The 17150-nt window shown below is 50.2% G+C and overlaps 1 protein-coding gene across 10 annotated transcripts in view; it reads right to left on the reverse strand.

Annotated features, from left to right (window-relative positions):
- Positions 1-15285, reverse strand: part of CFAP91 (cilia and flagella associated protein 91) — a 28667-nt gene extending 13382 nt beyond the window's left edge. The window contains exons 1-8 of one of the 10 annotated variants that reach the window (XM_044273397.1): positions 14893-15285; positions 7271-7347; positions 6434-6591; positions 3336-3413; positions 3145-3201; positions 2892-3064; positions 2553-2730; positions 2308-2465 (exon numbers count right to left, since the gene is read on the reverse strand). In XM_044273397.1, the coding sequence (XP_044129332.1) occupies positions 2308-2465; positions 2553-2730; positions 2892-3064; positions 3145-3201; positions 3336-3413; positions 6434-6591; positions 7271-7347; positions 14893-14935 (922 nt within the window). In that variant the 5' untranslated portion in view covers positions 14936-15285. Of the gene's footprint in view, positions 1-2307; positions 2466-2552; positions 2731-2891; positions 3065-3144; positions 3202-3335; positions 3414-6433; positions 6592-7270; positions 7348-9273; positions 9517-10030; positions 10181-14622 lie in introns of those variants that run through there. The other 9 variants (XM_044273396.1, XM_044273400.1, XM_044273401.1 and 6 more) reach the window with 9 other exon arrangements.
- Between the last annotated feature and the right edge of the window lie 1865 nt (positions 15286-17150).

The following is a 17150-nucleotide window of genomic DNA, read 5'->3' on the forward strand; positions in this document are numbered from 1 at the left end:
ATATAACATGGGGATTATATATAATACAGGACATTATATAACATGGGGATTATATATAATACAGGACATTATATAACATGGGGGATATATATAATACAGGACATTATATAACATGGGGTTATATATAATACAGGACATTATATAACATGGGGGTTACATATAATACAGGACATTATATAACATGGGGGTTACATATAATACAGGACATTATATAACATGGGGGTTATATATAATACAGGACATTATATAACATGGGGGTTATATATAATACAGGACATTATATAACATGGGGGTTACATATAATACAGGACATTATATAACATGGGGGTTATATATAATACAGGACATTATATAACATGGGGGTTATATATAATACAGGACATTATATAACATGGGGGTACATATAATACAGGACATTATATAACATGGGGGATTATATATAATACAGGACATTATATAACATGGGGGATTATATATAATACAGGACATTATATAACATGGGGGTTATATATAATACAGGACATTATATAACATGGGGGTTACATATAATACAGGACATTATATAACATGGGGGTTACATATAATACAGGACATTATATAACATGGGGGTTATATATAATACAGGACATTATATAACAAGGGGGGTTACATATAATACAGAACATTATATAACATGGGGGTTACATATAATACAGGACATTATATAACATGGGGGTTACATATAATACAGGACATTATATAACATGGGGGTTACATATAATACAGGACATTATATAACATGGGGGTTACATATAATACAGGACATTATATAACATGGGGGTTACATATAATACAGGACATTATATAACATGGGGGTTATATATAATACAGGACATTATATAACATGGGGGTTATATATAATACAGGACATTATATAACAAGGGGGGTTACATATAATACAGGACATTATATAACAAGGGGGGTTACATATAATACAGGACATTATATAACATGGGGGTTACATATAATACAGGACATTATATAACATGGGGGTTACATATAATACAGGACATTATATAACAGGGGGTTACATATAATACAGGACATTATATAACATGGGGGTTACATATAATACAGGACATTATATAACAAGGGGGATTATATATAATACAGGACATTATATAACATGGGGGTTACATATAATACAGGACATTATATAACAGGGGGGTTACATATAATACAGGACATTATATAACAGGGGGGTTACATATAATACAGGACATTATATAACATGGGGGTTACATATAATACAGGTCATTATATAACAGGGGGGTTACATATAATACAGGACATTATATAACATGGGGGTTACATATAATACAGAACATTATATAACATGGGGGATTATATATAATACAGGACATTATATAACATGGGGGTTACATATAATACAGGACATTATATAACAAGGGGGATTATATATAATACAGGACATTATATAACATGGGGGTTATATATAATACAGGACATTATATAACAGGGGGGTTACATATAATACAGGACATTATATAACATGGGGGTTATATATAATACAGGACATTATATAACAAGGGGGATTATATATAATACAGGACATTATATAACATGGGGGATTATATATAATACAGGACATTATATAACATGGGGGAGGGGTTATATATGATACTGGACATTATATAACAAGGGGGATTATATATAATACAGGACATTATATAACATGGGGGATTATATATAATACAGGACATTATATAACATGGGGGTTATATATAATACAGGACATTATATAACATGGGGGAGGGGTTATATATGATACTGGATGTTATATAACGGGAGGTTATATATACTTGATATTATATAACGGGGGGTTATATATGATACGGGATGTTATATAATGGGGGGTTTCTCATCCGTATCATTGGAGGACACAGTCTAGACCTTGGGTATAGCTGTTGCCACTAGGAGGCGACACCACGCACACAAAGTGTAAGCTCCTCGGCTCAGCTATATCCTCCTCAGCTGATCGGTTTTAGCTTAGTAGGAGCAGACCTTCGTGCTTTGCAGGTCTGCTGAATTTTTTTCCTGCGTTCCCACCCAGGAGACGGGGGTCCAGGGGGTCCCCAAGCCCGCTGCACGTTCCCGGTCTTTAGAAGGCAAGGAGGACCAGAGGTTCCTGTAAAACCTCTGTATCCCGCCAGCTTTCGGGTCACCAGGTCCGGTCTCCGCCATAGTCCCCTCTGTTACCGGTGTAGCGTCACCCTCTCATTATTCGTCCGCCATATTCGTGCTCACCTCTGACGTGCTCTTTCCGGATACGCTCCGCGAGCTCCTCCTTGTCTCGCTGCAGTTTCGTCCACTTGGCGTCCAGTCTCTTCGTGTCCATTTCCTTCTGGGTTTCCTTCCGTTTCTGGAGAAGTTTCCTGAGCACCTCCAGCCGCGCCGCCTGTAACCTGAGATAAAGAGCGACAGCTAGGGGGAGGAGCGCCGCACAGGACTCCGCCCAGAGAGCGCGGCGGCGGCGGCCATGACGGACTTACTTCTCAATCTCCTGCTCCCTGAAGGCCCACTCCTTCCTCTCCTGCTCGTCCATCATCTTCCTCCTCTTCTCCAGCTGGGAGGAGTCGCTCAGTGGGGGCAGGGTGGCCTCCCAGGCTCGCTTCTCCCGCGCCCGCTCAATCATCTCCACCTCGGCCAGTCCAGCCGGGAGCCCGCGTCCTGGGGACCCGGAGACAGTGAGCAGAAGGGTTAGCTACACTGCAACTAACCCTCAACTGTACCTAAGAAAGCTCCCGTTCACTGACAGCAAGCAAAGATTTTGGAAATGGTGATGAACTGTCCAAAGAAGGGAACAGACATGAAGGCCCCGAGTCACTCACCCCATGTGAGGTTCGCCAGCATCAGGACCTCCGGCACCGACCCCGGCTGCACCACAAACTCTGGACTGTAGGGGTCGGTCTGCGCCTCGCTGTCCCGGAAGTCCGTCTGGACGCCCACTGTGCGCACCAGGGGTGTGACCGCCCTCTGCGGCCGAGGGGTGTCCTCCGCCCTGCTATTACAGTTCAGGTCAATACCACAAGGTACTCGCCCCAGGATACCGCCGCTCCAGTACCGCCCTGCCACTCCACTCACCTGTAGTCCGCCAGGAGCACGTTGGGCGCAGTCTGCTGAGCAAAGGGGATGAGCGGCCTAAAATACAAGAGGCAATCCGATGAGAGCGGCGGCAACATCACATGACCGCGGGGACTCATTAACCGCGTTACTGCTGGCACAGGCCCCGATCCACGCGGTGCCAGCTGTCAGGCTCTGCGGGCACAAAGTACCTTTCAAAAAACTTGTATCTGTTCCTACCAGAGACGTCTCCGTTATCAGCGTCGGAGAAGGACGACAACGCCTGGGATCTAGAGCAGGAGACAAAGGGTTAACAGTCATCAGTCTGTCTGAGCGGGCGACCTCAGAGGGCGGCATGTAACCAAGGCGACAATCCAGCACCCATCACAGCCAACCACTGCCCTCACCATATGTCTGCACTGCCCCCTGCTGCTGATCCTCAGGTATCACACATCATTATCTCTATGTCTGCACTGCCCCCTGCTGCTGATCCTCAGGTATCACACATCATTAGCTCTATGTCTGCACTGCCCCCTGCTGCTGATCCTCAGGTATCACACATCATTATCTCTATGTCTGCACTGCCCCCTGCTGCTGATCCTCAGGTATCACACATCATTATCTCTATGTCTGCACTGCCCCCTGATGCTGATCCTCAGGTATTACACATCATTAGCTCTATGTCTGCACTGCCCCCTGCTGCTGATCCTCAGGTATCACACATCATTATCTCTATGTCTGCACTGCCCCCTGCTGCTGATCCTCAGGTATTATACATCATTATCTCTATGTCTGCACTGCCCCCTGCTGCTGATCCTCAGGTATCACACATCATTATCTCTATGTCTGCACTGCCCCCTGCTGCTGATCCTCAGGTATCACACATCATTATCTCTATGTCTGCACTGCCCCCTGATGCTGATCCTCAGGTATTACACATCATTAGCTCTATGTCTGCACTGCCCCCTGCTGCTGATCCTCAGGTATTATACATCATTATCTCTATGTCTGCACTGCCCCCTGCTGCTGATCCTCAGGTATCACACATCATTATCTCTATGTCTGCACTGCCCCCTGCTGCTGATCCTCAGGTATCACACATCATTATCTCTATGTCTGCACTGCCCCCTGCTGCTGATCCTCAGGTATCACACATCATTATCTCTATGTCTGCACTGCCCCCTGCTGCTGATCCTCAGGTATCACACATCATTATCTCTATGTCTGCACTGCCCCCTGCTGCTGATCCTCAGGTATCACACATCATTATCTCTATGTCTGCACTGCCCCCTGCTGCTGATCCTCAGGTATCACACATCATTATCTCTATGTCTGCACTGCCCCCTGCTGCTGATCCTCAGGTATCACACATCATTATCTCTATGTCTGCACTGCCCCCTGCTGCTGATCCTCAGGTATCACACATCATTATCTCTATGTCTGCACTGCCCCCTGCTGCTGATCCTCAGGTATCACACATCATTATCTCTATGTCTGCACTGCCCCCTGCTGCTGATCCTCAGGTATCACACATCATTATCTCTATGTCTGCACTGCCCCCTGATGCTGATCCTCAGGTATTACACATCATTAGCTCTATGTCTGCACTGCCCCCTGCTGCTGATCCTCAGGTATTATACATCATTATCTCTATGTCTGCACTGCCCCCTGCTGCTGATCCTCAGGTATCACACATCATTATCTCTATGTCTGCACTGCCCCCTGCTGCTGATCCTCAGGTATCACACATCATTATCTCTATGTCTGCACTGCCCCCTGCTGCTGATCCTCAGGTATCACACACCATTATCTCTATGTCTGCACTGCCCCCTGCTGCTGATCCTCAGGTATCACACACCATTATCTCTATGTCTGCACTGCCCCCTGCTGCTGATCCTCAGGTATCACACATCATTATCTCTATGTCTGCACTGCCCCCTGATGCTGATCCTCAGGTATTATACATCATTATCTCTATGTCTGCACTGCCCCCTGCTGCTGATCCTCAGGTATCACACATCATTATCTCTATGTCTGCACTGCCCCCTGCTGCTGATCCTCAGGTATCACACATCATTATCTCTATGTCTGCACTGCCCCCTGCTGCTGATCCTCAGGTATCACACATCATTATCTCTATGTCTGCACTGCCCCCTGCTGCTGATCCTCAGGTATCACACATCATTATCTCTATGTCTGCACTGCCCCCTGCTGCTGATCCTCAGGTATCACACATCATTATCTCTATGTCTGCACTGCCCCCTGCTGCTGATCCTCAGCTATTACACATCATTATCTCTATGTCTGCACTGCCCCCTGCTGCTGATCCTCAGGTATCACACATCATTATCTCTATGTCTGCACTGCCCCCTGCTGCTGATCCTCAGGTATCACACATCATTATCTCTATGTCTGCACTGCCCCCTGCTGCTGATCCTCAGGTATCACACATCATTAGCTCTATGTCTGCACTGCCCCCTGCTGCTGATCCTCAGGTATCACACATCATTATCTCTATGTCTGCACTGCCCCCTGCTGCTGATCCTCAGGTATCACACATCATTATCTCTATGTCTGCACTGCCCCCTGCTGCTGATCCTCAGGTATCACACACCATTATCTCTATGTCTGCACTGCCCCCTGCTGCTGATCCTCAGGTATCACACACCATTATCTCTATGTCTGCACTGCCCCCTGCTGATCATCCTCAGGTATCACACATCATTATCTCTATGTCTGCACTGCCCCCTGCTGCTGATCCTCAGGTATTATACATCATTATCTCTATGTCTGCACTGCCCCCTGCTGCTGATCCTCAGGTATCACACATCATTATCTCTATGTCTGCACTGCCCCCTGCTGCTGATCCTCAGGTATCACACATCATTATCTCTATGTCTGCACTGCCCCCTGCTGCTGATCCTCAGGTATCACACACCATTATCTCTATGTCTGCACTGCCCCCTGCTGATCATCCTCAGGTATCACACATCATTATCTCTATGTCTGCACTGCCCCCTGCTGCTGATCCTCAGGTATTATACATCATTATCTCTATGTCTGCACTGCCCCCTGCTGCTGATCCTCAGGTATCACACATCATTATCTCTATGTCTGCACTGCCCCCTGCTGCTGATCCTCAGGTATCACACACCATTATCTCTATGTCTGCACTGCCCCCTGCTGCTGATCCTCAGGTATTACACATCATTATCTCTATGTCTGCACTGCCCCCTGCTGCTGATCCTCAGGTATTACACAGAATTCTCTCTGCACTGCCCCCTGCTGCTGATCCTCAGGTATGACTTACACATTCAGCCGGCGCAGGGCGTTCAGTCTCTGCTCCTCCCGTCCCCTCCACTGTCGATTGATGAATTGGGGGACGGGGTCTCTGAGCTGCAGGCGCAGGGTGAAGGGCGGCTGATGCACCAAGTCACTGAACATTGTGGGGAACTCTGGAACTTTTTCCTTAGAGGAAAAGAGAAATAAAGTGACGTCATGTCCGTAGAGACCCCTAAAGACAGACACTGGGGTCCAGTGAAGGCCGCACGAGGCCGAGGGGGGGGCACCCCAATACTGTGTGGCATCCCCCCAATGTACAGGATTTGCAGGGGTACGGCATTGACTTCAGTGACATCATCAGCCACAGAGATAAGAAGGACTGATCGGCGGCACAGCAGAAGTTCCACTCATCCAGAAGGCTCCGGATTATCAGACATGGCAGACACTGAGCCCACCAGAGTCTGGACTATCAGCCTCCTGCTAATCCGGCAGCAGGGGTACGGGGCCCCGACTACAGGGTGACCGCGGGGGCCTAATGTGTGCACAGGAGCGCCGCGTGCGTCCTATCAGGATGGCCTGCGGCGTCAAGTCCCCGAGAGGGACTAAAAAAAGCCAAATTATAAAAAATACAGATAATTAATGTCACTGCGCCCGTAACGAACAGCGCTGAAGGCGCTAGAAAAGTAACTCCATAAAAAAGGAAAGCATCAGCCTGGCGGCTTCTGAGCCTCCCGCCTTCCAAAAAGTCACATGTTCCCGAAATGGCACCAAAGAGAATGTGACAACATGGCGACACTAACGTCCTACAGTCAATGTTTTCTGCTCCGGCCGCGCTCATGTCCCCCCAACGCTCGCTCGTACTCACCACCCGGTCATGTGACACGTGCGCTCTGAGCGCGGTCTGAGCATGGTCCTTCTCACTGGATACCGTGTACAACGGATCTGAGGAGAGAAACCGCAACGAGCGTCACAACGGGGAGAACGCCTGTCTGGGGTGTCAGGTATTATGCTGTATACAGGGTCTGGGGTGTCAGGTATTGTGCTGTATACAGGGTCTGGGGTGTCAGGTATTATGCTGTATACAGGGTCTGGGGTATCAGGTATTGTGCTGTATACAGGGTCTGGGGTGTCAGGTATTATGCTGTATACAGGGTCTGGGGTGTCAGGTATTGTGCTGTATACAGGGTCTGGGGTGTCAGGTATTATGCTGTACACAGGGTCTGGGGTGTCAGGTATTATGCTGTACACAGGGTCTGGGGTGTCAGGTATTATGCTGTACACAGGGTCTGGGGTGTCAGGTATTATGCTGTATACAGGGTCTGGGGTGTCAGGTATTGTGCTGTATACAGGGTCTGGGGTGTCAGGTATTATGCTGTATACAGGGTCTGGGGTGTCAGGTATTGTGCTGTATACAGGGTCTGGGGTCATAGGTATTATGCTGTATACAGGGTCTGGGGTGTCAGGTATTATGCTGTACACAGGGTCTGGGGTGTCAGGTATTATGCTGTACACAGGGTCTGGGGTGTCAGGTATTATGCTGTATACAGGGTCTGGGGTGTCAGGTATTGTGCTGTATACAGGGTCTGGGGTGTCAGGTATTGTGCTGTATACAGGGTCTGGGGTGTCAGGTATTATGCTGTATACAGGGTCTGGGGTGTCAGGTATTATGCTGTATACAGGGTCTGGGGTGTCAGGTATTATGCTGTACACAGGGTCTGGGGTGTCAGGTATTATGCTGTACACAGGGTCTGGGGTGTCAGGTATTATGCTGTATACAGGGTCTGGGGTGTTAGGTATTATGCTGTATACAGGGTCTGGGGTGTCAGGTATTGTGCTGTATACAGGGTCTGGGGTGTCAGGTATTATGCTGTATACAGGGTCTGGGGTGTCAGGTATTATGCTGTATACAGGGTCTGGGGTGTCAGGTATTATGCTGTATACAGGGTCTGGGGTGTCAGGTATTATGCTGTATACAGGGTCTGGGGTGTCAGGTATTATGCTGTATACAGGGTCTGGGGTGTCAGGTATTATGCTGTATACAGGGTCTGGGGTGTCAGGTATTGTGCTGTATACAGGGTCTGGGGTGTCAGGTATTATGCTGTATACAGGGTCTGGGGTCATAGGTATTATGCTGTATACAGGGTCTGGGGTGTCAGGTATTATGCTGTATACAGGGTCTGGGGTGTCAGGTATTATGCTGTATACAGGGTCTGGGGTGTCAGGTATTATGCTGTATACAGGGTCTGGGGTGTCAGGTATTATGCTGTCTACAGGGTCTGGGGTGTCAGGTATTATGCTGTCTACAGGGTCTGGGGTGTCAGGTATTATGCTGTATACAGGGTCTGGGGTGTCAGGTATTGTGCTGTATACAGGGTCTGGGGTCATAGGTATTATGCTGTATACAGGGTCTGGGGTGTCAGGTATTATGCTGTATACAGGGTCTGGGATGTCAGGTATTATGCTGTCTACAGGGTCTGGGGTGTCAGGTATTATGCTGTCTACAGGGTCTGGGGTGTCAGGTATTATGCTGTATACAGGGTCTGGGGTGTCAGGTATTGTGCTGTATACAGGGTCTGGGGTCATAGGTATTATGCTGTATACAGGGTCTGGGGTGTCAGGTATTATGCTGTACACAGGGTCTGGGGTGTCAGGTATTATGCTGTACACAGGGTCTGGGGTGTCAGGTATTATGCTGTACACAGGGTCTGGGGTGTCAGGTATTATGCTGTCTACAGGGTCTGGGGTGTCAGGTAGTATGCTGTCTACAGGGTCTGGGGTGTCAGGTATTATGCTGTATACAGGGTCTGGGGTGTCAGGTATTATGCTGTACACAGGGTCTGGGCGTGCGGGTGTAATAATACGCTGTACCGTAGAGAAAGTCGTAGCTGCGGCTGGCCCGGTATTGTGCTCCGGGGCCCGGCGGCACTTGGGTCAGGGTCCGGCTCATGGTGCTGCTGAGGCGCTCAGGCCGCTGCGGGATCTATGTAAACAGTCACCATGGAGACCGAAGGTGGCGGACTGCGTTGCCAGGGAGACAGTAGTCACGTGTTAGCGAGATTGACTTCATCTCCCGGCATCCTCCACGCATTAGTGTGCGCCTGCGCAGTGCAGCGCTCTCCTGAGCGGTGAGCGGGGTCACGTGTAGTGCTGCCTCTAGTACAGGCTCCGCCCCTCCGTATAGCTCTTACAGGCGGGGGGAGGAGCCTGAGGCGCCTACAATACACGTGACTTCCAGGCTGGACCCCGAAAAGATTGTCTGCACTTATAGGTTGTAACAAACCCTCAGCTGTGTGGCAGGAGTAGGACAGGACTGTGGTCTGTGGGGTGACACATGGGAAGATGGGAGATAATGTCTGATGCTCTAGTCACATCTAGAGCCGCATTCACACGACTGCTGCTATATCCTATACTCTACTCACATCTAGAGCTGCAGTCACACGACTGCTGCTATATCTTATACTCTACTCACATCTAGAGCTGCAGTCACAATACTGCTGCTATATCTTATACTCCAGTCACATCCAGAGCTGCATTCACAATACTGCTGCTATATCCTATACTCCAGTTACTTCCAGAGCTGTGTTCACAATACAATACAGGTCTTGTACTTTAGTAAAATCCAGACCTGATGGTGTCCAGTTCTTCACACTTGTCTCATGTTGTGTCCCCAGCAGCACTGATGATGATGAGGAGGAGGAGGAGGAGCGCGGCGCTCTCACCAGGGGTCACAGGCAGCGGATCAGGGGCCCCGGCTGCAATGGTGGCTCCTGGACAACTGGTAAGAATCCCGGGATCAAGTTCATAGACATCAAATACACTCGTACTAACAGTATGTGATGACCGGGACATTGCAGGTGCCTACAGTCACATTCAGAGCTGCATTCACAATTCTGCCTACAGTCACATCCATAACCGCTTTCACAATTCTGCCTACAGTCACATCCAGAGCTGCATTCACAATTCTGCCTACAGTCACATCCATAACCGCTTTCACAATTCTGCCTACAGTCACATCCAGAGCTGCATTCACAATTCTGCCTACAGTCACATCTAGAGCTGCATTCACATTTCTGTGTATAATCACACCCAGAGCTGCATTCACAATTCTGCCTACAGTCACATCCAGAGCTGCATTCACAATTCTGTCTATAGTCACTTCCAGAGCTGCATTCACAATTCTGCCTACAGTCGCATCCAGAGCTGCATTCACAATTCTGTCTATAGTCACATCCAGAGCTGCCGTCACAATTCTGTCTACAGTCACACCCAGAGTTGCATTCACAATTCTGTTTACAGTCACATCCAGAGCTGCATTCACAATTCTGCCTACATTCACATCTAGAGCTGCATTCACAATTCTGCCTGCAGTCACATCCAGAGCTGCATTCCTAATTCTGTCTACAGTCACATCCAAAGCTGCATTCACAATTCTGTCTACAGTCACATCTAGAGCTGCTTTCACAATTCTGCCTACAGTCACACCCAGAGCTGCATTTACAATTCTGTCTACAGTCACATCCAGAGTTGTATTCACAATTTTGTCTACAGTTGCATCCTGAGCTGCATTCACAATTCTACCTACATTCACATCCAGAGCTGCATTCACAATTCTGTCTACAGTCGCATCCAGAGCTGCTTTCACAATACTGTGTACAGTCACATCCAGAGCTGCATTCACAATTCTGTGTACAGTCACATCCAGAGCTGCATTCACAATTCTGTTTACATCTAAAGTTGCATTCACCACTCTGTATAACACTCCAGTCACATCCGGAGCAGCATTCACATTTGTCTCTTATACCTCACTCACATCCGAAGCTGCACCGACCATCGTGCTGTCACCTCATCCATGTTCTGGGGTGCTGTATTGTGGGGGATCCTGTGTTAACCCCTCACCTCCCTCAGGGCAGCAGGACGCTGCCCCCCTGAGCCCACAGGATCCCCTGCTCCAGTAAAATCCAGGCCTGATGGTGTCCAGTTCTTCACACTTGTCTCATGTTGTGTCCCCAGCAGCACTGATGATGATGAGGAGGAGGAGCGCGGCGCTCTCACCAGGGGTCACAGGCAGCGGATCAGGGGCCCCGGCTGCAATGGTGGCTCCTGGACAACTGGTAAGAATCCCGGGATCAAGTTCATAGACATCAAATACACTCGTACTAACAGTATGTGATGACCTGGACATTGCAGGTGCCTACAGTCACATTCAGAGCTGCATTCACAATTCTGCCTACAGTCACATCCAGAGCTGCATTCACAATTCTGTCTACAGTCATACCCAGAGCTGCAGTCACAATTCTGCCTACAGTCACATCCAGAGCTGCATTCACAATTCTGTCTACAGTCATACCCAGAGCTGCAGTCACAATTCTGTCTACAGTCACACCCAGAGCTGCATTCACAATTCTGTTTACAGTCACATCCAGAGCTGCATTCACAATTCTGTCTACAGTCACATCTAGAGCTGCATTCACAATTCTGCTTGCAGTCACATCCAGAGCTGCATTCACAATTCTGCCTACAGTCATACCTAGAGCTGCAGTCACAATTCTGTCTACAGTCACACCCAGAGCTGCATTCACAATTCTGTTTACAGTCACATCCAGAGCTGCATTCACAATTCTGTCTACAGTCACATCTAGAGCTGCATTCACAATTCTGCCTGCAGTCACATCCAGAGCTGCATTCACAATTCTGTCTACAGTCACATCTAGAGCTGCATTCACAATTCTGTCTACAGTCACACCCAGAGCTGCATTCACAATTCTGTCTACAGTCACACCCAGAGCTGCATTCACAATTCTGTGTACAGTCACATCCAGAGCTGCATTCACAATTCTGCCTACATTCACATCTAGAGCTGCATTCACAATTCTGCCTGCAGTCACATCCAGAGCTGCATTCATAATTCTGTCTACAGTCACATCCAAAGCTGCATTCACAATTTTGTCTACAGTCACATCTAGAGCTGCATTCACAATTTTGTCTACAGTCACACCCAGAGCTGCATTCACAATTCTGTCTACAGTCACATCCAGAGTTGTATTCACAATTCTGTCTACAGTCGCATCCAGAGCTGCATTCACAATTCTGCCTACATTCACATCCAGAGCTGCATTCACAATTCTGCCTACAGTCGCATCCAGAGCTGCTTTCACAATTCTGTGTACAGTCACATCCAGAGCTGCATTTACAATTCTGTGTACAGTCACATCCAGAGCTGCATTCACAATTCTGTGTACATCTAAAGTTGCATTCACCACTCTGTATAACACTCCAGTCACATCCGGAGCAGCATTCACATTTGTCTCTTATACCTCACTCACATCCGAAGCTGCACCGACCCTCGTGCTGTCACCTCATCCATGTTCTGGGGTGCTGTATTGTGGGGGATCCTGTGTTAACCCCTCACCTCCCTCAGGGCAGCAGGACGCTGCCCCCCTGAGCCCACAGGATCCTCTGCTCCAGTAAAATCCAGGCCTGATGGTGTCCAGTTCTTCACACTTGTCTCATGTTGTGTCCCCAGCAGCACTGATGATGATGATGAGGAGGAGGAGGAGCGCGGCGCTCTCACCAGGGGTCACAGGCAGCGGATCAGGGGCCCCGGCTGCAATGGTGGCTCCTGGACAACTGGTAAGAATCCCGGGATCAAGTTCATAGACATCAAATACACTCGTACTAACAGTATGTGATGACCTGGACATTGCAGGTGCCTACAGTCACATTCAGAGCTGCATTCACAATTCTGCCTACAGTCACATCCAGAGCTGCATTCACAATTCTGTCTACAGTCATACCCAGAGCTGCAGTCACAATTCTGCCTACAGTCACATCCAGAGCTGCATTCACAATTCTGTCTACAGTCATACCCAGAGCTGCAGTCACAATTCTGTCTACAGTCACACCCAGAGCTGCATTCACAATTCTGTCTACAGTCACATCTAGAGCTGCATTCACAATTCTGCTTGCAGTCACATCCAGAGCTGCATTCACAATTCTGCCTACAGTCATACCTAGAGCTGCAGTCACAATTCTGTCTACAGTCACACCCAGAGCTGCATTCACAATTCTGTTTACAGTCACATCCAGAGCTGCATTCACAATTCTGTCTACAGTCACATCCAGAGCTGCATTCACAATTCTGCCTACACTCACATCTAGAGCTGCATTCACAATTCTGCCTGCAGTCACATCCAGAGCTGCATTCACAATTCTGTCTACAGTCACATCTAGAGCTGCATTCACAATTCTGTCTACAGTCACACCCAGAGCTGCATTCACAATTCTGTCTACAGTCACACCCAGAGCTGCATTCACAATTCTGTGTACAGTCACATCCAGAGCTGCATTCACAATTCTGCCTACATTCACATCTAGAGCTGCATTCACAATTCTGCCTGCAGTCACATCCAGAGCTGCATTCATAATTCTGTCTACAGTCACATCCAAAGCTGCATTCACAATTTTGTCTACAGTCACATCTAGAGCTGCATTCACAATTTTGTCTACAGTCACACCCAGAGCTGCATTCACAATTCTGTCTACAGTCACATCCAGAGTTGTATTCACAATTCTGTCTACAGTCGCATCCAGAGCTGCATTCACAATTCTGCCTACATTCACATCCAGAGCTGCATTCACAATTCTGCCTACAGTCGCATCCAGAGCTGCTTTCACAATTCTGTGTACAGTCACATCCAGAGCTGCATTTACAATTCTGTGTACAGTCACATCCAGAGCTGCATTCACAATTCTGCCTACAGTCGCATCCAGAGCTGCTTTCACAATTCTGTGTACAGTCACATCCAGAGCTGCATTTACAATTCTGTGTACAGTCACATCCAGAGCTGCATTCACAATTCTGTGTACATCTAAAGTTGCATTCACCACTCTGTATAACACTCCAGTCACATCCGGAGCAGCATTCACATTTGTCTCTTATACCTCACTCACATCCGAAGCTGCACCGACCCTCGTGCTGTCACCTCATCCATGTTCTGGGGTGCTGTATTGTGGGGGATCCTGTGTTAACCCCTCACCTCCCTCAGGGCAGCAGGACGCTGCCCCCCTGAGCCCACAGGATCCTCTGCACCAGTGATCTGTATCCTGCTGCAGTTATCAGACTATTGGACTACAACTCCCAGCATGCTCTGTCAGCACCTTCCTTGGCCCGCTGGGGCTTGTAGTTGTACGGGAGTTCCCCCCGCCCGCAGGTCTCACCTGGCTGCCGCCCTCTCACCAGGCACCTGCCCCCGCCTCGCTCTCTGCTGTGTCCCTCGGGGGCCCCGTGAATTATTTATCGCTCAGTGTAAATAAACCCGAGGCGGCGCTGGCGGCAGTGATACATCCGCGCCCGCTGCTCCGGAGACCACCATGTGCCCCACGTCAGGTGAGTGTCCGCCCGCGTACTGAGCCTTCACCGCCTGCGCCAATGATTCCTGCTCATGGTCCGGCAGCGCCATTAATCTTGTATCATCACCGCACCCTTACAGTTGTACCGCACACCGGACCCTGTGCCCGCCATCGCTGCCATCTCCGGTCTCCGCCTTCTCCATGTGGCATCTGCGGGCGATGTTGTGCCAGTCTAACCCTGTTTTGCGTTTCGCCAGTCTTGTGATGGGATCACTGCCGAATGATCTCCTTAATGGTTTGCAAAAGTTAGTGCTCCCCAGGAGGCGGCTGCCATGGTGTCCAGGGCGGCCGATGAAAAGTCTCTGTTTCCGTCTGTCGTCGGCCGCGCAGTGGCGGTATCAGGTGAATCGTTCGCTTTCTGTGCCGCGGTGGCATATGCCATGCAGCTGCCGGTAGCCACCTGTTTCACTCAATCCAAGAGCTTACATTCTAATTTCTGCTGCTGATTTTGCCCTCAGATATAAACATCCAGCGGTTATGCTTACTCCATTAGCTGTGGGCACCGTGCCCAGCTGGCATCAAGTCAGGGAAGTCTTATTGCTGGCGGGGGTGTGGCAGAGCTGAGGCCTCCTGGGAAATGGTATAATGGTATCCATTATCAGGGGCGGCTCTGACTGTGTCAGGCACATGAAGAGATACGATCGGAGGTGCCGGGCACATGAGGGGGTACGATCGGAGGTGCCGAGCACATGAGGGGGTACGATCGGAGGTGCTGGGCACATGAGGGGGTATGATCGGAGGTGCCGGGGACATGAGGGGGTACGATCGGAGGTGCCGGGCACATGAGGCGGTACGATCGGAGGTGCCGGGCACATGAGGGGGTACGATCGGAGGTGCCGGGGACATGAGGAGTTACGATCGGAGGTGTTGGGGACATGAGAGGGTATGATTGGAGGTGTTGGGCACATGAGGGGTACGATCGGAGGTGTCGGGGACATAAGAGGGTATGATTGGAGGTGCCGGGGACATGAGAGGGTACGATCGGAGGTGCCGGGCACATGAGGGGTACGATCGGAGGTGTCAGGGACATGAGGGGCACGATCGGAGGTGTCGGGCACATGAGGGGGTACGATCGAAGGTGTTGGGGACATGAGGGGGAACGATCGGAGGTGCCGGGGACATGAGAGGGTACGATCGGAGGGACTGGGTACATAAGAGGGTACGATCGGAGGGACTGTGCACATGAGGGTGTGCGATCGGAGGGGCTGGGCACATGAGGGGGTACGATCGGAGGTGTCGGGGACATGAGAGGGTATGATCAGAGGTGCCGGGGACATGAGAGGGTAGGATAGGAGGTGCTGGGGACATGAGAGGGTACGATCGGAGGTGCCGGGCACATGAGGGGGTACGATCGGAGGTGTTGGGACATGAGGGGGAACGATCGGAGGTGCCGGGGACATGAGAGGGTACGATCGGAGGGACTGGGTACATAAGAGGGTACGATCGGAGGGACTGTGCACATGAGGGTGTGCGATCGGAGGGGCTGGGCACATGAGGGGGTACGATCGGAGGTGTCGGGGACATGAGAGGGTATGATCAGAGGTGCCGGGGACATGAGAGGGTAGGATTGGAGGTGCCGGGGACATGAGAGGGTACGATCGGAGGTGCCGAGCACATGGGGGGGTACGATCGGAGGTGTTGAGCACATGAGGGGGTACGATCGGAGGTGCCGGGGACATGAGAGGGTACGATCGGAGGTGCCGGGGACATGAGAGGGTACGATCGGAGGTGCCGGGCACATGAGGGGGTACGATCGGAGGTGCCGGGCACATGAGGGGGTACGATCGGAGGTGCCGGGGACATGAGAGGGTACGATCGGAAGTGCCGGGCACATGAGGGGGTACGATCGGAGGTGCCGGGCACATGAGAGGGTACGATCGGAGGTGCCGGGCACATGAGGGGGTACGATCGGAGGTGCCGGGGACATGAGAGGGTACGATCGGAGGTGCCGGGGACATGAGAGGGTACGATCGGAGGTGCCAGGGGACATGAGAGGGTACGATCGGAGGTGCCGGGCACATGAGGGAGAACGATCGGAGGTGTTGGGGACATGAGAGGGAACGATCGGAGGTGCCGGGGACATGAGAGGGAACGATCGGAGGTGTTGGGGACATGAGAGGGTACGATCGGAGGTGCCGGGCATATGAGGGGGTGCGATCAGAGGTGTCGGGCACATGAGGGGGAACGATCGGAGGTGCCGGGGACATGAGAGGGTACGATCGGAGGGACTGGGTACATGAGAGGGTACGATCGGAGGGACTGGGCACATGAGGGGGTACAATCGGAGGGGCTGGGCACTTGAGGGGGTACAATCGGAGGGGCCGGGCAAATGAGGG

This window comes from Bufo gargarizans, unplaced genomic scaffold, assembly GCF_014858855.1.
Source record: "Bufo gargarizans isolate SCDJY-AF-19 unplaced genomic scaffold, ASM1485885v1 fragScaff_scaffold_645_pilon, whole genome shotgun sequence".
In the NCBI taxonomy this organism is placed as follows: Eukaryota; Metazoa; Chordata; class Amphibia; order Anura; family Bufonidae; genus Bufo; species Bufo gargarizans.